The 26781-nt window shown below is 51.1% G+C and overlaps 2 protein-coding genes across 2 annotated transcripts; both read right to left on the bottom strand.

The window, feature by feature from the left end:
• Positions 1–1442: 1442 nt before the first annotated feature.
• Positions 1443–26781, bottom strand: LOC105701139 (neuropeptide SIFamide receptor). Its single transcript, XM_012427585.2, has 3 exons — positions 26271–26781; positions 8923–9022; positions 1443–2522 (listed from the first exon to the last, which is right to left on the bottom strand). The coding sequence occupies exons 1-3, from the start codon at positions 26779–26781 to the stop codon at positions 1748–1750; spliced, it is 1386 nt and encodes a 461-aa protein (XP_012283008.2). The 3' UTR covers positions 1443–1747.
• On the bottom strand, positions 4293–5943 carry LOC105701140. Its single transcript, XM_012427586.2, has 2 exons — positions 5887–5943; positions 4293–4759 (listed from the first exon to the last, which is right to left on the bottom strand). The coding sequence occupies exons 1-2, from the start codon at positions 5896–5898 to the stop codon at positions 4511–4513; spliced, it is 261 nt and encodes an 86-aa protein (XP_012283009.1). The 5' UTR covers positions 5899–5943; the 3' UTR covers positions 4293–4510.

Below are 26781 nucleotides of genomic sequence, written 5' to 3'. Positions count from 1 at the left end.
ATAACTAATAAGGAGATGAGGGTAACATAGAGATCTGAATAAGATGGGTTCGGATAGCTTTCGTTAAATTATTTCTATGGATTACTCGATAAGCGATCGATCAAAGAAATTCTCTTCAATTCCTTGGACGGTATTTATTCCTTCGTGTTCGTCTTCCTCGCGCGCACTTCCCAGCGGTGGGCAAAATCAATAAATTTATAATTAACACACAAGAGAAGGTGATGAAATTATTATTCGGCTCCATCCTGCCGGAATTCTAAGGTGTACGTCTGAGTTAATCGGTAAGGCATCGAGGGTTCGATAAATAAATGTCAAAGCAAACGCATAGGGTAGCGACGTACAAGTTTTGGAATTAAATTCGATGACTCGAGGGATTTCGCGCGTTAATAAAAAATTGGGATTAGGTTATTCATCGGTAAGATACAGGATCTTCCGTACAACTTAAAATAAGCGACACCGAAAATCATAGCATATAACAATTAGCTTATGAATTTATTGTCTCGAACTATGTCGAACCTATCGCAAGGAAAATGAGCTGCGACGCGCGATCTACGGAAAGTTTATAAAATTGAAAAAAATATTTAAGGGGCAGTATCGTCGGAATGGAAACAATGGCGAACCCTTAGTTGACTGAGAAATCGATTAACCGAGCCTTAGTGATACGCACTCTCGAATCGAACTTCATAAAGCACACTCGTTACCAGTAATCAGCATCGCTATCGGCAATCATGACTAAACATAGCAAGAATTGTCCCTTCAAAGTAAACGTTAGATGTACCTTAACATATCTCCGCCAGCGTCCAACGTGGACCCACGTCTATTGAAATACCAGTTAAACATTACTTCACAACATATGTATATCACCAAGAAACGTCAAGAGACGTTCTGAACCCTTACGAATGCTATCGTGCTTACCCCTTAGGAATTCATTCACGCATTTTCTCTCGTCTCGCACTCACACCGAATACCGCAAGCTCTCCTTCCTCTTTCATAAACCAGCCTTCTATTTCCAGAACGGAGAAGTCGAGAGAAAGCCGGTCCAGCAAAACCAACATTTCGGCTGCGATCATGGACCCCAAAAGTGGTTCCACCACCCGCTTTCCCGGATCCTCCCGACTCCACGCCCCCGCTTTCTTGCTCCCCGAGGGTGTCGCTAAAAGGACCGCAAACAGATTTGCCAATATACAGAAAGCACGGATCCCCGCTAACACAACAATTACGGGTCTCAGGACTCGCCTCGTGCCACTTGCAACGTGGCTGAGATTCCTACAAATGGCACGACCCGAGTGCCCGGATCAGCTGACATCGATAACACCGTATCAGCGAGCGATGCGATCTTTACATCGGCAAATGACGGCAACGAGCCGGTCGGCGGAAAAATCCCAACAGTTCGTCCAGCTCGACCAAGTCGCAGGAAAGTCGTGGGAACGCTCGACAATTTCATTCTTGGTCGTCAAGGTGTAGAGTCCGCACGTCGGATCTGTCCGGACCCGATCAGCAAGAAGACTCGAGACGTCATCCAGCATCCCGGCAGTCTTGAGACCTTCCGGTGTCGCGTCGCCAGTCCGAGTAACAAGCGTTGCGATCACGAGTGACCCATAATCTCGGACCAGCTGGCAAACGGCTCCGAGCCCGTCTGGGCAGCCAACCTCGACTTCGACTTCGAGTCCGCGGACTCCAATCGAGGCGTTGAGGCCTTTCGAGAGTTGATACCAATCCAGCCTTTGAGACCATTCGCGGGAGCCGCTTAAACGCCGGTGTGGTTGAATATGTAGGAGACGTTGCTGTCTTGGTGGACCGGAGGTCCATGGCACGCCCTTCTCGTGGAGGAGTTGTTGTTCACGTAATAGGAGGACTTCCTCATGCTGGTGGAGGAGGACATGATGGCGACGGTCTCGTAGTAGCGGAGTTTCCCGCAGCAGCGGCCGCTTTTTAGGATGGCCATGAAGCCGCGGCGGTACTTCTTGTTGAAGAAGGCGTAGAGGATGGGGTTGATGCAGGAATTGCTGGAGCCGAGCCACTGGGCGATCGGAGTAGCGATCGGCAACAACTCGTCCTCCCACTCGGCGATGTCGCCACCCAGTTTGATCCTCGCGAAGATGATGTAGAGAGGCAGCCAAGACAACACAAAGAGCACCACGACGACGACCAGCATCTTGACGACCTTTACTTTGGACTTCTGCTGGATCCGCTCCATCTGGGCATCCTTGGTATCCGTTGGGATGTGTCGTCGCCACACCTTGATCCAGATCAGGATGTAGCAGAGGGAGATCAGGATCATCGGCAGGACGTAGCAGAGCATGAGGTTGCCGATCAGGAAGAAGAGGGATCCGTCCTCTGGTCGAGGCCACTTCTCGAGGCACAGCCTGAGGTCTGGCTCGTCCCCGTAGATCGCCACCAGGTCGAAGAACAGAAGCCACGGAGATGTCGTCGTCAACGCGATGAACCAGATCACCACGATCATCAGCCGGGCTCGACGCTTCGTGATCTGGCACTTCAGGGGCCACCAGATCGCCAGGAACCTGCAAACGAAAGTCCCAGAAATGCTCAGAGTACGTCCAGGAGAACATTGCTTAATTGCATAAATCGACAAGTGGGATAAAATTCATTGTACTCCTGACATTTCCCCTTTTCTCTCGACCCTATAGGATTGGGAGCGGCCAGGTCGACCCATTCCGTTCTCCATATCGCTAGATCGATTAATCGATCTAACGTCATTAGCACTACATCAACGGTGTGGTTTACGCGTGCCTTGCAATTATTTTTAAGCGATTGCCGATCGGGAATGGTACTCTTGGCCTGATAACACTCTCAGCCCCCGAATTAGTTGCGACAGCGGTTAATCTAAAAATTGTATTTATTGCACACATCGAGTTACTCGGTACGTCTGTGTAAGGTTGCATCGAGAATGCGATACCTCTAATGACTGTAATCGAGTTTCGTGTAGTAAACTCTGCTCTTTAAGATAGCATGTAAAAACGATGTCGGAGTCCAGCTAGGGCCGTTAAAACTGGTAGAAATTTGCGCAATACGCGCTCCCAATGTAACCAGTTATTCTTGCGTGGCAATAATGTGCGTGGTACACAGGGAATAAATGTACATTCGCTGTTTCGAAATTGACCGGTGCGTCACGGTTCGGTGGACGCGCGGCAAGAATAGAATGCACCGCTTTCGCGGTTTAAAAATGATGCCCGGCCGTTTCCACTCGGTTAGAGATAATTAAACGACGCACGCCAGGAGCGAGCTCGGATTCGAGGCGACTTCATTATGCAATGACATAATGACTCGTATCGACCGATACTTGTCGCGGAGACACGTAAACGTCTCCGAAGGAAAGGGAGCGGTTGACACTCGATCCGCTCCGAAGGAACATTTTTTAATCTAATTTTCCCCCTCGACAGAGATACCGGGTACCGGAGCTTCCTTCTGGAGTCACCGCTCCAGGAGACCGGACATCGTCTCCATTGAATAACGTTAAAGGATTGCAATTCGGGACCACATCCCCGGGTCCGACAATTGGAGCCGAACGTCCTGCGTTGAATTGCAGATGAGCAGAGTAGAAGAGACGGTCGCAACAAATGCCAGGACTAAAACCACGGGTGGAGTGGGCCCTAAGGTTTGAATAATACATCCCGAAGAAGGTCTCGTAGGTCCAGGGCTTAAACCGCGATCAGGTCGCGCCACTTATGCGCCAAGCCGTAGAAAATGTGGTATGCAGTTCACGGACGACACCGGCGCCCTAACGAACTTTTCTAGGCCAGGTTCGCGTGCCTTCGAATCGATGATGGTGCACTTCTTTCGGTGTACCAGACCCACCGTTACATGCCGTTTGGTTGTTACGTCTTCGGGGCGAGCGGATTACCCGGGGTCTGCAGGTGGAACGGCCCTCGGCTGCCTAGCCCAGGTCATGGATGATCGATTCGCCCGAGTCGATCGATTGCCCCTTCAAAGGCCTTCCGCCGAGCGAGGAGATGCGGCCAACTTTTATCGAAGAAGTTGCTCTTCCATGTCGCCTAGATTCATCCCTTCGAGAGTCCATCGGCTGGAAACTCAAGAAAATCCGCCACCCCGGGTTTTACGCGCCCAACTCGGACCAGAAGGAGACAGTCCAAGATCTCGCCCTCTTCCGGACCTGGATCCAGCATCCGATGCCAGGTCCAGAACACTTCGGTTCTTCATCCCCCCACGGAGCAACCCCGTACATTCTCAGGGATCGATGTGGGAGCCAAAGAGATACGCAGATAGGTTGAATTTGTAATAAAAATTTATTAAAATCCGTATGAGTAGTGGGTTTTGGGTGTCGACGATCGAGAAGGTCGGGCAGGGGTGACGATGAGAAATTTCGGAGATGACGTCTTGGGGTCGATGCTTGCGATGGGTTATCGAGACTTGCTGCTTCGGTCTTCGGGTGTGAATTTTTCCTTGGTCCCGGGTGGGCTGGTTACCCCCCGGGGGGTGGGGCGGAAGGGGGTTGTTTCTTGGGAGCCGATTTTGGAGCTAAACTAGGGATCTAGCCGTGGAGAGACAGACCATGACCGCCCAACAGGAGGGAGCCATGGGACGGCAGGACCGTCCTGGTCACGATCGGGGCGGCGTGGACGATGGGTGCAACTGGCTGTGCAACGACGTGCGCTGCAACTGCAGGAGCGTGGCTGATGACGTTGGGAGCCACGATGGCTCCGTGGCCATAGCTGAACGGCACTCCGGTCAGACCTCCGGGAGCGGCAACGGCCACAGCCAAAACGGCGGCGAGGACAGCCTGTTCGAAAGCAAGGGTGATATAGAACTTCCACATATTTACACATATTTACACATATTTCCCCGGTAACTCATTTTCTTTTCTCTTTTCATGGAATCAGACGGGGTGGGAGAAGTGGTGCCGGCTAGAGCCAGGAGTGAGGCGTGAATATCAATGCCACTATTTCTGGGAGTGTTAGCTCCCTCCTGTCCCGCTAAGTGGTGACTTATGGGCGAATGTAAAGAGGATCTCCGTTATTGTTATTCCCCAAAAGAGGGATACCCGGGAAAGCATCCGTGTTCGAGCAGGGGAAGCACGTGAAAGACTATTTTTGGGACATAAGACGCTTTCGCTGGGAAGGGAAAAGCTCTTTTTCAGCTCGGCGAGAACCTGAGGAGGATCCTCCGAGTGGCGCGAGCTTTCAGGATTACGGGTGAGTGGACTTTTTACTATCGGCAACCGTGATCGCGATTTCCCAGATTTCCCGGAAACGGAGGAAAAATCATTAGGGGGTGGCGAGGGACGGACTCGATTTTTGATGGGGATTTTGTTCCACGGTTTGGCTGGGTACCGACAATAGCTCTTCGACTTTTCGAATCGTGCTCGAAGTGAAAGCCTGGTTCCTCGAAAAATGTCTAATTGCATGAGAACGGCTCAAAGACCGGGTCTGGCTGGACCTGCATCTCGGAAAAATGCTAAACTGCATTCCGTCTTACTGGCCTTCGAGCCGTGGGCTCTGCATTTTATTCGCCAACCAGGTGTTGGCTAACAATATGCACGCTCCACTGGTTTCACTTGCGATTCGAAAGTAATCTCGAAAATGGGGAGTCGTGAAAATTGGAAATCGAATTTTGAGTGGCGGATAAAAAATTCCCCGAAAATGGACCAAAATATGAAAATTGTTCCCATGAATCATATGTTAAGAGCGGTCCCGAAATCTCATCGTCTCTTAGAGAAATTATATAAAAGTATTCCTTGTATATCATTGTTAAGGGAATTTCGTAATTAGCTCTTGCCTCTTCAGGGCATCTACCGTTGGGTACAATTTTGTTAGGAATGGGCGATTTAAATTGTGCAAAAATCTCTTATAGGAGCGAAATGTTAATAGCGAGGTTTAGCGAAAATATAAAATGGCTGCTTCGTCTTACCAGCTTGAACATGTTGATTGGTTGATTGGTTTACTGCTTGAGGGCTAGTAAGCTTATGCTTCCACAGTGAACCACCGCCGTTTTATACGAAATCCGAAATTAAAAATTCTATCGCGCTGCGTAAGGAAATTTGGTCACGTGGGCCAATAAACGGGCTGACGACATATCGAGTACGCTTGAGTCAGCCCGCTGATAAAAGGTGGGGGATCGAACGACCAATAATTTACAGGACTCGGTTAGAACGTCACAAGGTCTGACCAATCCCCTGCTCTGGCAATCTAGAGTAACGCGTTTCGCAATTACCTTGGCTTTCAACCCTTGCTTCGAGATCGATTTACCAAGAGCCGGCGATTTTTATCGAGCCGAACATTGCACTGTTCATCTCCCTTCTAATTTAGTCAAATTGCCGGGCATTATGCTAAAAAGGCATCATCCCTCGTTCCCGTCTCCAAACCACCGGATAAACTCCACCAACTCCAGGGGGAGAAAATTAAAGAATTTATTTTTACTTTTCCAGAAACAAAGGAGGCGCAATTCCCTCGGAATGTCAAACCGCCCGACACCCTCCACTACGAGACGAAGTTTCGGCAGACAATGGACTCCTTTCATCTCTGGTAACTTTTTGCCACATGGATACTGGGAACATTCATATGCGGAGTTAATGAAAAATTTGACTTTGTAGGGTCAAGAAAAAAAAAAAAGTGGACAGTTCCCGCGGATCGACGAAACTGCAGGTTCATTGTCAGGAGGGATCCCGAATGCATTCACCTCCTGGAAATATGCGAGGCTTTGTTATGAAATCCCGACACGTGGGTGTCTTTCCTAGGATCGACCTAACTGGAGTACATGCGAGTTCTGCATTAGAGTACGCGAAGCCTCGCTAACGACGGCGGATTAATGAAATTGAAATTGCCACGAAGGTACCTCTCGGTACTCGAGCAAGTGCTCCGACTCGAGGCCCCCACAAAGGAGATTCCTGAGACGAAAGTCCCTCCAAGGTACAGGAATTCTCTCGGTACTTAATGTTCGCGTTATTTTTGACACGGCTAGGAGGTTTGTCTTCCCTCCCCGTGGCGTTCATAACTCGTTTTATTAAGCCATTAGCGTTTACAGCTCCATGCGTAACGCGCATCGCCGTGAAACGCGCGTTAAAAAGCAGTATTTCATTCCGGGCCCTCCCCCCGGAAATTAAAAAAGGGAAATTTTCTCGGAGCACCGCGGCGGTCTCTGCGGTTTGTCCGCGGTTTTTTTTTCACTCCTTTTCCGAGCCGCCTCAAGGCGGGGACCCGAAGGAAAAATTCGGTAAATCCGATACGTTTTAATTTACGAGAAAAGTTCCTCGCCGTACAGGAAGTGGATCGAATGACGGCGGCTCTGAAATCACTTAGGCATGGATAAGTGCCGGGTAAAGGTAATTCGAGCATGAAGGTGAGTTTAGTATTACGATAACTGGCTCGCCGCACTCGTAATGCGCATAATCCCGACAACAATGACTACGGAATTTGTCCTTTCATTCAGGAAGCCGCTCATTCATCACGATCGATCCTTGGAGTTCGGCTCGGAAGGTGTCATGGCTCTTGGCCGTTCCTCCAGGGGGTCGAAAACCGACGCAGTAAACGCGAGAAACGCAATCAAAGAGGTAAAAGACCCTCGCGATGCTAATCGGATAGCGAACAACTTCACCGGCATACATATCCGACCCGACTTAAGGCAACAGGCTATTTTACGTAATGCCGAGCATTGCCCTTAACTGAATAACATTGGGTGTGGAAAATCGGCGCATGACTCGGTAATTAGTCTTGCCTCTTTTTAATGCCTATTCAGTCTTGGCAATTACGCTCGATAAGTGACTGGGCGTGAATCGCGGCAGGGTGTTATTAATATGATTAGCGGATAATTCATTTTTTTAGCCCGCGGTTCATTGCACAACCGCGCTCGGCGAAAAACCGAGCGTTATTAGCTTTCGATTTTTCTATTCTTCCCAGGTTTTTCCTAGAACCCTGGAGGTTTAATCATTGCAGTTGATTAACAACTGCCAGTCACAGGGAAGGGGTGAAATGTATTCCTGGGCCAGGGAATAAGGGTTGGCTCGAGACGAAGAACGCTGCCACCGAAGCTGCGATCAGATATCGCCTCTTTGCATATTGCCCGTAAACTGCACGCTCCCCGGTAAAGGGGCGCAGATAGAATCTTTGTGTAATACCGGGATTATAAACGGGGAATAGAAGTAATTACACATTTGGGCGTGCCCGGTAAGGCTGTCTTGTGCAACCGCCATCGCGAAAATCGTGGCCTGGCGTGCAAGTACAAAATCAAGCGGCACAACGAACCGGTTGGGATAAATCTCCTTTCAGACGTCGGACTATTTAAAGAGAAATTAAATCCGAGAATATGCGCAGGACTTCTTTACAGATCCGCGAAAAATCTACCTCGAGGACCCTGCGTCTGCCAGCTGGAAATATTTCATCGACTCGGCTCAGACGCGCTATCGGAACAAGTGCACTTACGAGATAAAAGTGGCCGGAGAGGCGAAAGAGCGATCGCGGACGAAAAAAAAAAAAAGCCGGCATTTCGCGGATACGGCGGCCCCGAGAAGTCGTACGTCATCTAAATGACTTTACGTTCATAAGATTTTACGACGGGGTATTCGGCTGGATTTTACGGTTATCGTGCGAATGCTTCCAAACGACGGGGACGTTCATTCCGCGGCGTCCTTTTTCTGCGTGCACTGAACCCTCTTTCTATGAACATGCTTATACGCCCCGAAGTTCGCGCACAAGGAGCTCTCCTCTTCCGCAAATATTCCGTAACATCTCGGAATCTTCGGGCGAAACTTCCGAGCACGTATGTCTCTACAGACTGCATACATCCAGGGTCTTCTAAGTACCGCCTCGCGGGCATATTGCACATCTCGAAGTTGGAGCTAAAAAAAATCCCTCCTCCAAACACCCGTCATGAAGCGTTCGAAAATTGGCCTGAGAAAAATTCTAGATCCTTAATTTGGAAGGAATGAAATTAAAGTCAGGTGTCTCTTACCTGTCTAACGACACAGCGACGAGGCTGTACACCGATGCAGCCACGGAGACTCCTTGGATGTAGGGGACCGTTTTACACATGAACCAGCCCAGGACCCAAGCTGAAATAAAAAGTTCTCCATTATTTTCAGGAAACGGCGGATCCATAGGGCAAAGGGCTGATAAAAATGCAGGTATGCAGAAGTGCAAGAAGTATAGCCTCGCCTTTAGGATCGGATCGCGCTACAGAGAAGTTGGGCGAAGTGAAGGGCACCTGCTCCATAGAAAGGTAATCCCAATCATCGATCGAGCGTTAAGCATGTAATTATTCGAATGAATACGTAATCCCGAGCCTTTCATAATCCGTAGTGTGTCTCGGAGCTTACACAAATTCGTGTCACTTACGGTAATGTTATACACGAAAGGTGTTATACGCGAATATTAATCGAGATTTTCTCCTTGCACTTCATTTTGCCCACCGGTCTCGGTTCATAAATTCAGCTAAGCCGGCAATTACCCGGCGATAAACGCCAGCCGATAAGACGGGGTACTTTTTGATAACGAATTTAGAGGAGCTTTCCAATTTTCTGCCAGCCCGAATTCTCTCCATGCGCAATCGCTTCGACGATGAATTATGCCTCCACTTCTCTAAGGCGTGTAAACGTCCTCGATGCAATTTTTACCTTACGGTGAAAAGGGCGAGCAGGGGAGTGGTTACCTCGATACAAGTGTCTCGAGACATTTCCGGCATGATAAAAAGGAATTGGCAGTTCTGTAAATGTTTACCGGGTTATGTCGGGGTCACCGTCCCCTGCGGGAATTCGAGGGAGGAGTTCGGGACAGTCAAAGGAGTAAAAGGGGAACTGGGATACCTCGACAAAGAGCGAGAGGCTGGAAAGTGGAGAGGGAACCGAGGGAAAGAGAAAAGTATAAACAGGAGGAGCGGGAGAAAAAGAGAGGGGAAAGGCGGCGAATGGAAATGGCCATTCGAGATGGCTATCCGAGTTTAAGTGTTCCCCGAGCCATCCTAAAGTGGCCCTTAATTATTTTACGATCAACGAGAATGGCCATCTTCCCCGATTCTGCCCTGGAATGAGGCCCCCCGCGAAACTCCATCGCGAGGATCCTCCAAAACAATGAAATTTTTTTTTTCCCCCCTTTTTCTTTGCGAGACTCAGTGGACGCGTTTTGCATTACGATTTTTCGACAAAGGTCCTTGCGATTCCGAAGATGCGCGGAGCTTGGAGAAATTAATCCTATTTATATTGAATTTATTAAATGCAGCGATTACAGAAAGGGGCAAGGAGCATTGCATGCGTTATGCTGGAAATTTCAATGAGTAAATTCTTCAAACTTTTAATTGTACAATTTCTACAGAGGGATTGGCATTTACGATAGCTGTAAAGCCTACGAATATCTCGAAGGGCACGTAAGCTTCAGGTTGGAGATTAATTTCGACTAGCAAGGGAAAGGGGAAGCCTTGGGTAGCCGATACCTCGGCGATCTTGTCTTTGCACGAAGAAATAGTCGTGCAGGCCATGATGTTGCCATAACGAGCCGAAAACAAGGGCACGTCGTAGGGATTCCTCCATATATTGACATCGTTTCCAGGGACCTTGCTTTCTCGTGCACACGTCAATCCTCCCTTTCGCAGAAACAGTAATAGTATAGGTAACGTAAACTCTCGAGGATCTAGCCGCATTCGCGGATATTCCCTCCTCAAGTCTCGAGCCTTATCGAAATCTCGAGCAGATCTCGTCAAAGCGAAATAAGCAAATTTTCCGTTAATAAAGTTCGGGGGAAAGTGTTAGCGCCGTATCCGGAGCTTGAGTTCGGTCCTCGAATTCGATTGGGCGACCCGGCTGTGGATTGATTTTCATAAAATCGGATTTTACCTCTCGGCCGCGAAACGTACACATATCAGTCTGCGGTTTCGTATGCGGCAGACTGGAATTGCATTTCGCGGATTCGGCAGGAATAAAGTTTCCGGAAGCATGTCAAGGCCGAGCGCGCGGTATAGGCCAAAACCGAAGAGCGATTCCTTGTACAAAGGTAAAGCCAAGTGGCGGCAATGGCGGTATAAAAGTCCCTAGATAGGAATTTACACGACCTAAGGCAATTTGCCCATTGTGGCCCGCGGAGAGCCCCCGGAAGTGCATTACAATAGGGCCTTGTCCATCGAGTGCTCCTTCGTTTTTCCGCACTTTCGGAATATCTCCGCAATGCATAATTCATGACTTTTCGATCGGCGCCATTTAAGACCTCCGGAATCATTTTTTCCCCTCGCTATTCTTCGGGGTCGGTTTAGGGAAATCTCATTTCGGTCGAGCGAGGGTCGGGATAGGTGATCGCAATTTTCCAGCCGATCGAAGGCGAGTCAATATCGCCCTATATGCATGTAGGTCGACGACATCGAGGGATCTCGGACGATACGTTAAATCCTTTGAAGTGCCCCTTTGTGTCAGATAGGGCATAAGTGACAAGCACACATCGAGTAGTAGGCCAGGTCGGCGACTTCTTCATGGTTAGCCCAGGGCGCGCCTCTCGGCTAATCGGTGCATCGGTCAAGTCAGCAATGCACTTCGGAGCGGAGTCATCATCCCCTAAGTGTCCGATCGTGAGCAAGCCTTGGTCACGCCCGCCGGGGTGAAGGGACCTATTACCCCCGGGTGAGACGTCTTGCCCCCCCACGATGCACCCGGGTGCATCCCACGTGGGAAACAGTGTCAAATCTCTTCTAGAGTCTCCTTCCTCGACTCGGTGCATCGATCTCGGGAAAGGCGTCGACGGCCTTAAAAAGAGGAACGAGGCCGCCGAAGGAAGCGGCAAATATCGCCGATTACAGGACGACGACCGAGTCCTGGCTCGAAGTTTCCCAAAACTTATCCCGAGCTCCACCTTTCATCCGAAATACATTGCCAACTCCACCGGAATGATTAAACCCAACGGAGTTCCACCGAGCTCCGAGTCGTCCGGCTTTGATTTCGTTGATCGGTCCTCCCAGCGGTTAAAAAAAGAAAAAACAAATTATAAAAAGTATCCCATCTCGAGCCAGGGTATCGGATCCGAGGGCGTTTCCCATCTGGACCGAGAAAATTCCGTCCAGCATTTTTTAAACGAATTTCTCTCTTCTCATTTCCCACTCGCTTGGACTCGTGAGAAACGTCAACTAACTTTCGTTTCGACGCACTCTTTGACAGTTTGGATAGAGTGTGCAGATCTGGGAGGTAGATAGCATTTTCTAGCTCGCGTGGACTGGATACGGGAATCTACATATCCACGTATGGCCGGTTTCGTAATCATACGAGTCTCCTTTGATATGTAAAGTGCAGAGTCTGGCACATAACCGGTCGCTTTTTGCGCCGGTTTTTCATATGCGGCCGAACCGCCACCTCGACCTTCACCCTCCGCGGAGATATCGACATATCGAGGTATCGAAATACCATCGGACGTCGCGTCGAGAGTCTGCAGCCCTTTGGTCCACGTATCGCAGCATCCGGCATAAAGGACATCTGCATCCTTATGATCCAGAGTCTACGTCCTGCCGATTCTCGAGCATCATGGCGACAAAGGGGGTCGTTTCGATCTCCCCGCCAGATTCTATTATCGAATGCACGGGTACGTATACGTGTAACGTATAATATATGTACAACGCGTGTAGCCCTTTGTAGATAAGTCGGGCAGATACGAGGCGGCGCCCGCGATGGACCAGGTCTTTGTGAGCCCTGCGAATTTCATTACGGGGTCTAAAGAGGCCTTATCCAGCATCCGGAGGATCTCTCAGGGTCGTGCTCGAGAGGGAATGTCGCTGTCTAAAGGAAGAGACGCGAATTTCCTGCCGGGGGTGACTCGCCTCTGGGCGAGATAAAAATTCGATCATAACTCTCTTCCAAGATAAACTTATACAGAATTTCAGCGCCCGAGATCGAATTAATCCCGGCCTTGAGTGTTCGAACCGAAGTCCAAATTGCCGAGGAGATGGCGAGCGGGAAATCTGATTTTCCCCTTTCGAGGGAAAGGGCCCATGGCTGGCTGAACCTTGCTAATCCCCGACCTAGAAAGCAACCCGTTCGAAAGGAGGAGCCGGATCCGTCCTCCCTAAGTACGCGTAATACAGACCTGTCCGCCGATTTGTGGATCCCTTCGATATCCCAAGGAAGAGCTTATCGTCGCCTCGTTAACGCGTCGCGCTATCCGAAATTCGGCTCCGAATTTCAGCTGGAATTATTCCGCGTTTATCTCGGATCTGCATCCACTTGGTCGCTCTTCTGAATGTACAGGAGACCGGAAGGATAGTATCGGTGGAATCGATTGGGAATCCTGGAAACTGGAAAAAGGAAAGCTCTACCAAAGATGGCGGCTCCTGCTGCCGAAGCTAATGGGTCATACAGCTTCGACTTCGATACGCTGAACGAGAAACCTTTTTCCCGCGAGACAGAAGGCGACTCGCGAAGTGTCTTCGAGAACTTTTAAGCATCTTAGCGAACAGTCGAGGGCACCCTCGCTTTGATGTAGATCCGCCGGAGAAATAAGCGACCCGGAGTTGGCTGGAAGAATATCCGAGTTAATTCCAGCTCCGTGGAACCGATGCCACCTTGGGAATTAGTTTAAACATTCGGCATCTCGTTACCGAGAGGAAGGACGAGATTGGAAATATTCCGCCAGCTTGCGAGAAAGTTGAAATTGAAACCGGGAAGGGTATCGTCGTTTTCGGACATCTGGAGGAGAGGCTAAGTTGGGCCCATCTCCTGGGGAGATACGTCCTGCGGTTCGTCCTTAAGGCTGGCGTCGCATCCAGAGAGTCCTGGATGAAAGCCTATACCGGAAGGGGGATCCTAATCAAGCCCGAATTATTTGGCCCACGTAGGACGATTTCCGGTGGTCCAATTAAAGGATCTCGTGACTTACTTCCTCGTAACCTCCGAGCTGCCGTGAGATGGAAGAGCTTCTCTCGAGAGACGGCTATCTCGGTATTAAGGGTACTTCTCGTCGGCAGTCCTATTTTGCTATCTTCCCTCGGACGCTGATAAACTCGGAGGAAGAGGAGGAATCCTGACCCGCGCTCTCTCTCTCGGAGAAATTAACGGAGCTGTAATGGACCTCGGTGATTTTTGGGGGTTTATTTTTCCCCATTGCATTTTTTAAACCTGCCGGGTTGACGCGTCGCGGAAAGGGGTTAGCTGCCTCCCTTTGCCCCAGTTTTTATTCCGGTGTCGTGGAGGGAATTACCAAAATAGAGGCCGAATTATCGGCCATGCGGATTCGACCCCCGTGCTTTCTCGGCGTGAAAGCTCCGAAAAGACCTTACGTCGAAATGGATCGAGTGCGATTGCCTCCGTAAATCAATCTCCATTTCCTCCTTCGAGCGACTCCGCTTTTCCTCCTTTTTACGCGCCCTCGTGAAACCTCGTGGAAGCCCTTCGCCCCGTGATAAGCGTTATGGCCCACCTCCTTCTAAAAAGCGCGGAAATGTCCGACCCTCCATCGATTTGTAATCCGGCTCCTCGGCTTGAATGGACTAAATCGAGCTTACGAGGCTGCGACACCTCGCTTCATACATGTCAAGGTATGACTCGTCAAATTGCAGCAGTCTTAGGGCTCGGACACGGAAGAAACGCATTTCTGCGTTACGTGTCTGAAATTTGGAGCACCTCTTCACCCCCAGTCCCTTATTTTGAGCCAACCCCTTCTACAAAAATTCGACCCCGACGATCGCACGCGACAAGGACTTCTGTGAAAGATTTGATAATTTATTCCAAGGAGAGATGAATTCATTTAAGCGAGTCTGGAAAATGCAGATCTGTCGGGTTGAGCATGGTCAAAGAACAAAGGGATGCAAGGGTGAGAATCTGGAGAGCCGTCGAAGACTTTGCCCTTATCGGAGGATGTCTTGACCTGGACTAGATGATAGCGCTAATCTCCGCGTTTAAGAGATCAAGAGAGCTCTTTTTTTGAGCAGCTCGTTGCTCCCGTTTCTTTGGTCAATCGAAACCCTCGAGAGGTCTCAGACGTTGGCTAAAAGAACGGTCAAAGGGTTCCCCTTGGCCCTGAATAGATAAATGAAAATGATAGATAAATCGGAGAGCGATGAAAATGAATTATTCGCGAATTGAAGCTTCAACAAATGGCCACGGTAGTCACCCCTCGACAAATCCACCCCGAAAGGGGGCTTCGATGCGAAGGGGCGAAATCATCCGAATTAATCGACAGAAATGAAATTACGGACATCTGGATAATCGAGCCGAATACACGTTAAATATGGAAATACTGGATATTAAGAGATCCAATCTCCGGCAGGGCCATAAATTCGGCCCCATTAAAGCCCTGAACGCGGCTTCGAAATAGCCCCAACGAGCCGATGCAAGTACGATAATCGTAGGTAACTCCGCTAATGAACTACATTTGTTCTTTCTCTCTTTTATCGCAGTTACCCATCGATCAGGGCAGATCCAGAAAAGCGTATTTTAACCAGTAAAACGATTAACTGCACGAGGGGCATTATCCGTAATCGGTCGGGGGCGATTAAGCTCCTTCTGCCGATGAGGTAACGACCGGCTCTAATTCGACGGATCGTTAACGAGTGGGAGTGCACGCGTACAGGTAAAAAGAGAAAAAAAGGAAGAAAGAGAGAGAGAAAGGGAGAAATATTAAAAAGAGAGAGAGAGAAGGCTCGAAGGCAGAGATTCGTGCCCGGGAACGGCCGCGGCAGCTTCGATTACAATCGAAGGTGTCGGAAGAGTCACTTGTTCCAATAACCGGGGAATATGAAAAGCGCGATAGAGGGGTGGTAGGAAGGGGGAGCGGCAGCTCGCCGGCCGCCCGGTGGCGGCGCTGCGGTCGCCGGCAAAGCTCCGATGTAGGGCAACCCGGCTTACCCGTACGAGAGGCGTATACTATATGGGCATGCGCGCGAACCCTCCTCGAGGACACTGCCCTGGTTTCGAAGGCTTCAAGGTCCCGTGGGCTCGGCAGCTCGAACCTGGGGCTCCGAACTCGAAGCTCTTCCCGGCTTTTCCGGGGAAATTAAAGCGACTTTTCGAGAATTCTAACGAGACGCCTCGAAACCGACTTCATCCCCCGCGAGGGGGCCCCGGGTCCAGGCCATCCCCGAAATTAATTCCCTGCTAATTACTTCCGAGGGCACGTCTCGAGCTCTTCGGGATTACCGGGAAAAAGGCGAGAAAAGAGGAGGCGACCTTGAATCGAGAGGAGGAGGGTGGAGGGCTCTTGTGGGTTATCTTCGAGGGAGTGTTTTGGGGGGTCCTGGGTGCCGAAAATGCCCCATCTCTGGGGGGAATTCCTTATTATCGGGTCCGTAGAAATCCACGTATTGGCGCTTTTAACCGGCCCGCGGTGATTGGTCGGGCTGCATTGGGTCAGAGAGGTGACGGGGTGCAGCAGAGAGGTAGTGACCTAGTACAAGTGGCCGAGATGCATGACCTGGATACCGGTACTGTACAGGTGTCCCACTGCCCTCTACCCCTGGAGTAGAGCTCCACAAGTGAGTCCGGACCAATGGCGAGGCGAAGAATAGGACGGGGTCCCGAGGGCTGCCGCGAGGATTCCCATCAACCCCGGACAATCGTTCGCACCCCGAGAAATTCTACCGATGCGTCATGGCGCCGATTCCCTCGACCTTATACGTCTAAGTGCGTTTATTCCCTCTCAAGCCTACCCGGGACCTTGTGCACCTCCAAGTATTTAGGCTATCTCCGATGTTCGACCTGATTTCGCACTTTCCGCTCGGCATTGGCAAAAGGGACCTTTCGAAATGTCACGCCTCGAGGACGAGCCCCAAGAAATTCGATGCATCGCGCGACTACCACCCCTGGGCATTTATTCGGTCACCTGGGTGCGCTCTCTGTGGGGACCTTGTGCCGGGGGAAATATTTCCGGAATTTGGGGTAGAAATCGACCCGGTCCCGCTTCTCGATCGACGCGACCACGTGAAATTCACCGCCACCAATTGTTGGAATTACTCCGCTGGAAGCGACTCTCTTGCATCGCGGAACTCGAAGGTCGGCACGCCGGAGGCATCTAAACAAATAATTACCCCAGGATGAAAGGAACCGCCCCCGACAATTGGGACGGGAATTACGGTCGAGTGCGAGGGGCTCCTCAGAAATGACAAGGATTGCGATAAGACGGACCTCGTCGGCCAGGATGTCATTTTGAACCCTGATAACGCGTTCCGACTATCCCTGGGTTCCGGTCGACGTTACACGGGCACTCCTTGTCGAGCCACCCCTCGAAAACGGCGGGACATGTCCGGAGGGTGTAACTTTTTCGGATGATCCTGTTCCTCCTGGAATTACAAGCCGACGAGTGTTACAACGTTACCGATCGCACCTGCCGCGGTGCTCTAATTGAAACATCAGCCCGGGGACGAGTCGACACGGCCGATCGGCCAGTCCCTGAAATTCCCGAAAAACCTATCGACCTCGACGTCGACGGCCTACTCGTAAATTAGAATTCACCCTTGACCGGGCTGTCCATGGTGCATATGTTGCGCCGAGCTTTCGGACGGGAACCAATGCCAATGCCAGGGCTTGCGGTCCTGCGGAAACCCGGGAAATTGATAGCACGGCTTCGCCGGAGATTCGTTCCGAAATTTCCTCCGTTCTCTGTTTCGGGAATCGTGAGAAACGGCCGAGCCGATTCGAATGACCCTATTAGGCGAGGAGACGAGGATAGTCCTTGTCCTTCGGCGGTTTCGTGTAGACTGAAAATTGTAGACTGCATCGACAAGGAATTTTTCTAATATTTTCTAATACCCTTTTATTCAATTTTTAGGTGTCACGCGGTATCGGGAGAGGATCAATGCCAAGGTTGGGGAAGTACAAAGGGAACTCAAGAGTCTGATCACGAGTGCAGCCTGCATTTGCACTCTTTTCCGCACGATGAGCTATTCGAAGAGCCTAATCCCGGAAGTAACCTCCGGGGACCTTAAAAGTTGGCGGTCGTGGAGTCGGGTCGAAGGTACGAGTGGAGGTGGGTTAAAGTTGCATCGGTCCCCCTCGAATGCACATATAGGTGCAGGTGCAGTCCGCGACCGAGGCCGGTATCCGTCTGTGACCCAGATGCGTAATTATCTTCTCACGAGGAGCGACCTTGGACGGACCAAGTCTGAACTGGGCCACGTCTGTTCCTGCCTACCTATCTGCCAACCTTCTGGCTTCTGGCTTCCACCTTCCACCTTCGGCGTTTTCAGCCGGCCTTCCGTAAAGCTCTCGACCCCGCCTCGCCCCTGTCGCGGAGCAAGTTCACCCTCGGAATTTCAGTCGCGTCCTTTCCCACGCTTTACGCCCCCACGAGTGCAGCATAGCCGATTAAATTAAACCCGCGATCGCGTCGGCGAACACTCGGCCCTTCCGGGTCACAAGGGCGCGGCAGCCCTAAGAAAATCGATGCCATCTAAACCTGCACCCCCCGAGCGAAAAACCACCCCCAGGCCCTTCCGTCCGGAATTTTAAGGACCCCTAAAATTTATCAAGGGACATTTTCCGAAACCCTTATCGTCCAGGGTGGTTTTCACGGTGCCATTTTCCAAGGAAAGCCTGCACCCGTTCTGCGGATATTCCGCCCCCTGCAGCCCTCCTCCCCCACGTTGGGGCATCAATTTTTAAGGAGGCATTTTGGCGATCGGCGGTATCTTTGCTCGACCCCTTTAAATCAAGGGGTTGGAGGCGAAAAGAGGACACCCCGGCGATGGGTCCGATAGTTCAAGGACGCCTCCTGGGTGGCCGGCAGGTGGGTGGCGGCGCTCTCAGGTGAACGTGCCCCTGCCGGGCCGCCCTGGTGACCACCCTAACCTCAACCCCATCAAGTGGGACGCTGACCCAGTTAGTTTACCTGTAGACACTATATAACGTTTCGCCCGCCACCACCCACCACCCACCTCCTCCCACCCGGGGCATCGCTTCCATATCGCTGCACTATTCGAGCGAGCTGATGCCGCCTCCTTACTCCCATTCCTTCCATTCCGATGCCCGATACCGCGTTTATTACCGTCAGGCAGATCCCTGCTCTCGGAAGCGTCGGCATAATGCGAGCCAACGGGGTGCATCCCGAGGCGTTGCCCCCTGAGAACGTGGACAACTCGGAAAAACGATTAGTTGACCGAAATAAATATATATTGTTGCTTCAAAAATTACAAGAAACAATTCGGGGGAGATCATTGCGGGATTATTTTTAGGGTAAAGGACTTGCACTAAAAATGCATCCTTGGGTGCGTGGGAGGGTGCAGGCGCGACATTTCCGATAGGCTACACCTGTCGATAAATTTGACCTAAAATGCGCTCGAGACAGAGACGGTCGCGGATTTCCAGATGCAATGCCAGCAGGGATTACGTCGAAATGGAGCAAAGTCCTTCCGCGAGGAAGCCGGAAATAAGGGTGACGATAATTGAACAAACAGCCAACCCAGGTGTGAGTGTACTTGTCATACTCGATAACCCTGATTAACGTTACCCAGGGGGACGTAACCCCGTTAGAGGGCGTCTAGTTACGATTTCAATTGTCATTAGGCAAAGATAACACCGGATCCAACGGCCTCACATTACCCCGTTTGCATAACTTCTTTCCCTTCCCCCAAACCTGCGAATGCAACGACGGAACGAATCGCGGCAATCCTAAGAACAATGGCGGCCGTGTCTCGACAATTGGAGCTGGGAACAATGGGATCGGCCCAGGGGGTTGCATTCGAGTTCCATTATACCTCGTGCACACATCCCGAACTTACCCCCCGGATAACACACGTGGAACTCGTTACGATTCGTCTCTAAAAAACATCAGAAAAATCCAAAAAATCCCCTTTCACCAACAAAGCTCAGGTCTCGGTCCAATCTGCCCGTTTGCAAAATCGCAATTTTTTCATATCGCTCCCTGGGTTGATAAGGTTTACTCGTGACCGTTCGGGTGGAAAAAGTGCAGCCGCGAGGAGCATAATTGAAATGCCCTGTCGATTTCGCGATTCGTAGAATCTCGGTTGCATCGGGGGTGGGTCGGGGTTGGGTCGGCAGCCGGGGCATGCACGGCGCGAGGTGGGTGGAGGTGGGTGGAGGTGGGCAGAGGTGGGCAGAGGTGGGCAGAGGTGGGCGGAGGGGTGGGTGCCGAGGTGGGTGCCGGGGTCGGTGTCGGGGGTTGCAACGCCAGGAGGGGTTGCGATCGGCCAATGTGGGTCAGGTGAGAGTGTTGCCCTCGTTCGCCTTGACACGAATACAGGTTATCTGGCTCTATTTGGTTCAGGTCGGAGGTGTGCGCGCTGTTCTTTAAATTTCTATTAAACGCTCGCAATTAGTCGAGGACCGTTCGCATTGGCTGCTGCAGACCGTTAAGACATTTAATGGACATTCGGGGACATTATGCAGCCCGATGCGAATTTAACGACTGATGTACATTTACACCGGTCGGACCTCCGCAAAGCGGAGGAACCGACTCGACGGGGTCGTTTAAATTTCCCGCAGCCGTTGCCGGCGCTCTGGTTCTTCCTTGGGACACTTGGTACCCGGGTTCATGTAATTACCAATGATTTATTGAAATTCGGATCCCCCCGAAACCCGGCCGGCTGCACCGTAAGTGCACTCGCGCTACCGAATCCGAATGACATTCGGTGAATAGCAAAGTATGCTCCGCTGTGCAGACCCCGGCTCGAAATTATGTGTACTCGCGCGTTAGGTGGTAATGAGAGCGACTACTAGTTGCGTCGTTAACGGGGTACCGGTTGCGTCGTTAACGGAATTGCAGTCGCGATGCCCAAACGGCACTCAGTGCCCTGCGTAATTGTAACTGTGGGTGCTACTCGTTGATCCGGATCGATCGAGGCCAGTCATCGATCGGCAAACCCGAGGTAATCAACCGAGGTATTAATTATACAAACGTCTCACTTAGGAGGAGGAAGTGCGCCACGGTGATAAGCCTCTTATCCCGGACGCAGTCCACACGTGCCGCGGTAACGAGGTTATCCGCTTACCCGAAGATGCCATCTCCCTTCCCAAAATGCAAATGGCAATTTTTTCTTTTCCCAGCCTTTACTCAGTCTCCTCGAAAGCCGCGTACGCGAGTCGACCCTGAAGAGAGTGTGCAAAAAATGACGAAGACGGACTCGCCGGCAAACATGAATTTCTGGCCGAGGGGAGCTGACGATGAGGTGTCCAAACAAGGTGTCTCTTTCGTTTGCACGGTTTTCGGGTACATCGACGGTCAACAATAACATTTACATAGTTGGCCTCGGCTCAAATATTTTCGACGTTGCAGCTGAAATAACAGGTGCACATGACAAGCCGTCGTGCGTAAGCACAGGTACAAGAGTATGACTCGTGCACGTGTTCTTGCACCTGTACATGATTCGAGGACGCAAAAGAGGCTCGAAACGAATCGTCTCCGTTTTCCCCCAACTTAGAGATGGACAAAAAATTAACTCGTCTGAAAGATTTTTTTTGAGGACTCCTAGGGGATGTTTCGAGCCGACTATCTTCTTTTTCTCCCCTAGGGGTATCCTTGCAGCCCCGAATTCCCAGGGAGAACTCGAAGTCGTCGAAATACGACTCCCAGGAAACGATCCCCAACCGATCGACATCCTCGAGAAAGCAACAGCTCCGGCGGAAGTCACTTAAGAAAGGACGTGATGGAATTACGGAGGCGCCCGAGGGTGGAAAGGACGATTTTCGCCAAGGGTGTGTTTTTATCCGAGGCGATAACTCTATAAACTCTCCATAAACCATCCACGTCGGTTCCACCCTATCAAACGTCAGGATTTTCGGCGATCTTCATTGACCTCCCATCGATCGTTTCCCCCTTTTCCCCGGAAATTGCTGGAAATTGTCATCAACCCCCAGGAAGCCCACCCCGTGAGAAACAACGCGAGTGCCTTTTTCGGAAAATGATTTCGATTAAAAGGTTCGAGCTAAGGGAGGAATTCCCATGTTCACGCGCACCCTTTCGAGGAGGGGGTAGGATCATCCCCTAGCAATCGAAACCACCCTGGCTGAGTTTCGAAGTCGCTGAAATACGATTCCTGGGCAGCTGCGAGGGAGCAACAGCTTCCAACAGAAGTCGCTAAAGACGAAGGTGAAAACGTGATGGAATTACGGAGGGACCCGGTCGAGGGGGATGAAAACGCCAGGCGGGGAACGACGACCGAGCCCCAGTTTCCGAGGGATAGTTCCCGAAGGAGGGCGGCGAAGGGAGGATGCCGGGCGTCGGGACGCGGTCACCTAGGGGCATTCACCCCGTGGCAGCGCACTCGATACTACGCCCACCCCACCTGCATCCCCTTCCTCACCTGCGCCCCTTCGGCACTCCCGAAGAACGCCGACCTCCGACCCGCTCCATGGGGGTGCGATCTCCCCCGCGTCCCGGAAACCCACTGGAACTTCCGGTCCCACGACATGCCACCCCACGAGGGTGCGACGTTCCCTATCCTTCGCCATATCATTTCTCACCTCCCCAAAGCAGATGATTTATTTTCTGCCGTGCGACATCCAACTCCGAAAATTTTTTCGATTTACTATAAAATAAATAATTAAATAAATATACATGCGGGTATTTTTTAATAACGTCTCCGGATGCCATTTTTATTCCTCCCTTTTCTGGGAGGATCCCTCGGGTGGCTAAAGGTAAAAAAAAAAAAGAATTCCATGCGACACCCTCCGTTCGCGATAGACGTGAGCGTGGGGCGATCGATAATTAATCCCGGGAATATATTCACCGGTAATCGAACGCAATCGATCAATCCTCGCGGGTGGAACCCTTTGAATGACACGAATAATGGGATCCCCGAGATACTTATTTCGCGGGGGTGACAGAGCCGATATTTCACGTGAATTTACCATGGAGTAGGTGTCTTGTGCTATGTCGAGGCGGATCCATATTTAGAGTCTTTTGGTCAGCGATATTATTTATTATGCACTGGAAAATTGTGTTTGCGGGGAGTGGGCGGGTCGAGGGGGGATTTATACGTAGAATCGAGTTTGTGGCTGATTTACCGGCGCCTCGGAACGTACCCCTTAAATCTGGCATAGCCGTAGGACGGCTAAAGGTCCATGGCATCCTCTAGGGGTGGAGGCCTTGATAAATGAAGCCTCGGTTTCTAAGAAGACTCGCATTTTGTTAAGGCAATTTGTAACGGCCACGACAAAGTGCCAACTACCTTCGCAGACTACTTTTATTACGCGCCGTGAAACACGCTTTGCACGTCGATGCCCTTGTCGCGGTTGCTCGCCATTTTGGACGCGACAATCCATTTCTAGCGAGGGGACGCCAAAGTCTGACCTGTCAAAAATCTCATGAATTATATTTTAATTTTTATTATAATTTATCCTTATCAATTTTTATCTCTTCGAGCTTTACTGCGGCAGTACCCTCGCATTAATGGACGCTTTCGCAAGAACTCTTCGGATCTCCGGCCATTTTTCCCAAGAATGTCCACGCGGAACGTGGAGGAATGTAAACGAAAGGATGCAAATCCAGATGCTCTGGCGGCCCTGAAAAGTAATCCAATACCAGGATGCCCTCGCAGACATGGCAAGGATTCAAGGCCAAGGCTACTCCTGGCTACTTCCGCTGTTGACACCACGCCAGACGTAAAAATGTCCCCTTTTCAGGAGTCCCCGAAAAAGAAAGAAATTAATAAATTACCCGCGCCGCACCCCATCAATCCCTCTACTCCGGTAAATCATACACCCCGGGCCGTCAATAATATTTCATAAATGCTATATCGCCCAATCCGTGCATCTATAAAGCCGATCGCTGCCGGGTTTATCGGAACTCCTGGGAGCCATTAATCCGACTCGAAATTCCCCGGGGGAAAAAAAACGCCGCCGTAAAAAAAATTCAGCCGCCGTCTGTGCAATCGACGTCGGGTAATTAGCATGTCAAAGCAATTCTTGAGAGACGAGTCACGAGAGGCGCCTCTTCGGTGACGCCAACAATTCCGCGTCGCCCTCGCATCATGCAATGACGCGTGTCGGTAATTGTCGATTTTCGAGTCCCAGGAAAATATTTTGCCTTTCATGATTTTCTGACGAGACATTACGAGACATTACTAGGGGGGTAATGTCAAGAGTAAGTGTATGAGACCAAGAGCGATTTTACTCGTCGCCACGATTTCCTACGCGTTTTACATAAATCCTGGGCACGTGGTCGGGGTGTTTGTCGAGATGTCGGAAGGCTCATTCGAATGCTAATTGCTCTCCGTCATATGACCGAGTAATTTGCGAGGGACTTGTCGCGAAATTAGCGGCGAGCCGGCCAATGGAGGGAGTCAGCTGACTCCGAGGGCTGTCGATCTTAATTCCCGGTTCCTTGGGAACTCCGAAGGCGCCTCGATTTCGGGAGCTTGCGAGATTTACTTGCCCGGCGGAATTAATCCGCGCGCGGCGTGGCCGCGGAAGGACACGATCGGAGCTTTTCGGAGTCGCCCTTGACCCGAGGCAAGATCGCCAGCTTTTTCGGGAGGAGCCGCATTAACGCGGGCCGATTCGCGCATGTTAAGCTCGTTAATCTTAAATCCGCCCGTTGATACGTTTACGGGGTAATCTAAAGTCGATTTTGACGCTAGACCGTGCAAACCTTGCGCATGATGAATTACCGAGGGCTCATGCGATTTTCGCCCGATTAGGGCGCTCTCGCTAGAGGCTTATCGGAACTCGGTTATCAGGGAATATTGGGGAGGAAAACTAAAATCCTTCCGACAAATCGATAAAGACTCATCGATCGGTAAGGTATAAGAAAGGCCTTTCCACCCTTGAATTCCATTAAAAAAAAAGACAACCTGATGGGAAAGTCAATTTACGCGGCAGGGACGTCTCGCTGCCGGGTGGAATCTGCATAATTTAAAAAAATTACCCGCAAACGCTAAAACGACCAAAGCGAGGGGAAAATGCGTTCATCTTGCGAGGTCCTCGTTAGAATAATTGGAAGAGTCGAGAGCGGTGTACTCGACTCTTGCATATGGAATGCGAGTAAATCCTCCGACGAGCCTTTTGAAGCGTTATTAATTTTTTTCCACGTCCCCGTCGAAGGAACCAATCAACGCCCGATTAAATGGCCGCGATAAAACGGACGACTAACGATAAGTCCATTAATAGAGGGACGGAAATACCCCCTCGGGGGCGGGGATATTTATTTCCCTTAACTCGTTTATTCGCGATCCCTTTGGTTTGCTGGAAACTCCGTTATCGCCGTTTTCGACGTCTCCGTCGCGGCGCCCTTTTCGAGTCAAGGCAGACGGAAATGGCCTTCGGCCCCCTGGCATCCGCTTCTCCTGTGATATTCCCCCGAATTCAAAGGACTTCCCCAAACTCGACAGGCCCCGATCGAGGAAACGCCATAATGGGGTAAAATTGATTTCGCCCGCGTTATAATTTCCTTTATTTCCACACCCTCGTACGTCTCGTCGTTTCCGAGCGCGCAGAATGCGGCCCGACTGGTGACAGAAGGAAATGGGTTTTCTCTTTTCGATTTCTGGTGCACCCCGTGCCCGAGCTGCTCCTTCTTTTTTTTTTTTCCCCCGCCGGAAAGACTTGAATATATCGTCGAAAAGGCGGGGGCGAGAGAGGGGAGGAGGAGGAATCTCAAGGGCGGCCCTGGCGATGGCTAGATATCTCGGATAAGGAAATATCCCAGTCGATTCGGCCGGCGCTCGGTCGTCCGAAGAACGCGAGACAGTGGGGAAAGCTGGAAGGACAAATCCGAAGCGATGACACCGGAGATTGCAGCTTCAATCTGTGCAGTGAATAGGTAAGGTCGTTTCGGCTCGTCCCGTAGTCCAGGGCGAGTGTTCCGCGCGGAAAAATCCGCGGAATTTCGCCTTGAAGTTCCTCCGAGAATCCTCCGGATGGGACACGAAGACCATCCCGTTTACTGCGCGACCGTGATAAGCGGCAGGACCTGGCTGTGATTTTACGCGGCGAGATAAACACGATATTCCGTTTTAACGAGCCGCGCTATCGGAAAATGCTTCGGACGAAATTTCTTCCCCACCCTGTGAGGAACATTATTCCTATGAAGCACTTTTCCATGCGGAGCAGCATTGGCCGAGAAACCGGACGTAAAGATGCCGGGGAGGATAGCTGCCCAATCTCCCGAAGAGATACCTCGGAGAGATGAACTTTAATCACCCGTTCCCCGAATCGCCGATCTCGGTGCATTCAACCCCATTTATCATCCGTGAAAGTCCCCGGGTCCATTATCCGGAGTCGTCTGCCCCAGAATCCCGGAAATTTTCCTTTTTGCTCTAACTCGGTCGCCCTGGTGAACCTCTCGCGCCCCCGCGTCCGGATCCGTCAGCATCCGGAATAATTCCCCATAAATCCGGGAGACCCGGGAATATCCTAGGAATATTTAGGAGATCCTACGAAAATAACTCACGGACGAAGATGTTGCTCATGAGGGTGGCAGGCAGACAGAAGACGATGACGAGGACGTCGGCGACGGCGAGGTTGACGATGAAGAAGTTGGTGACGGTGCGCATGCGAGGAGACCGGTAGACGACGGCGATGACGAAGCTGTTGCCGATAAGGCCGACGACGAAGACGAGGACGTAGGCGATGCAGTAGACGGCAGACATGGCAATGCTGTGGCGATAAAGTCTGTCGGGAACCTGCTCGATGGAGAGGTTGTTGTTCTCGCTGGCATTGAAGAGACCCCCGGGTTCGCCAACGGTGGGGTTGCTTCTGGCAGTGGCGACTTCCGCGAGGGTGTTGTTGAGGAAGTCCCTGAAATCGGTCCTGATCTTGAGGAGGACGTTGCCTCCAAAAGGGTTCGTCGTCGTCAGGACGTTGTTCCCATTAGGGCGACGACGTGGATCGACGTCGAACTCCTCGGAGTCCGGCAGCCTGAGGGACGCCATCTCGAGGAGGGCGGCCGGGGGTTGCAACAT

The sequence above is a fragment of the Orussus abietinus genome, unplaced genomic scaffold (assembly GCF_000612105.2).
Source record: "Orussus abietinus isolate OABI.00-Male unplaced genomic scaffold, Oabi_2.0 scaffold5, whole genome shotgun sequence".
In the NCBI taxonomy this organism is placed as follows: Eukaryota; Metazoa; Arthropoda; class Insecta; order Hymenoptera; family Orussidae; genus Orussus; species Orussus abietinus.
Note: the sequence above shows the minus strand (reverse complement) of the source record. Positions and strands in the feature narration are given on the sequence as shown.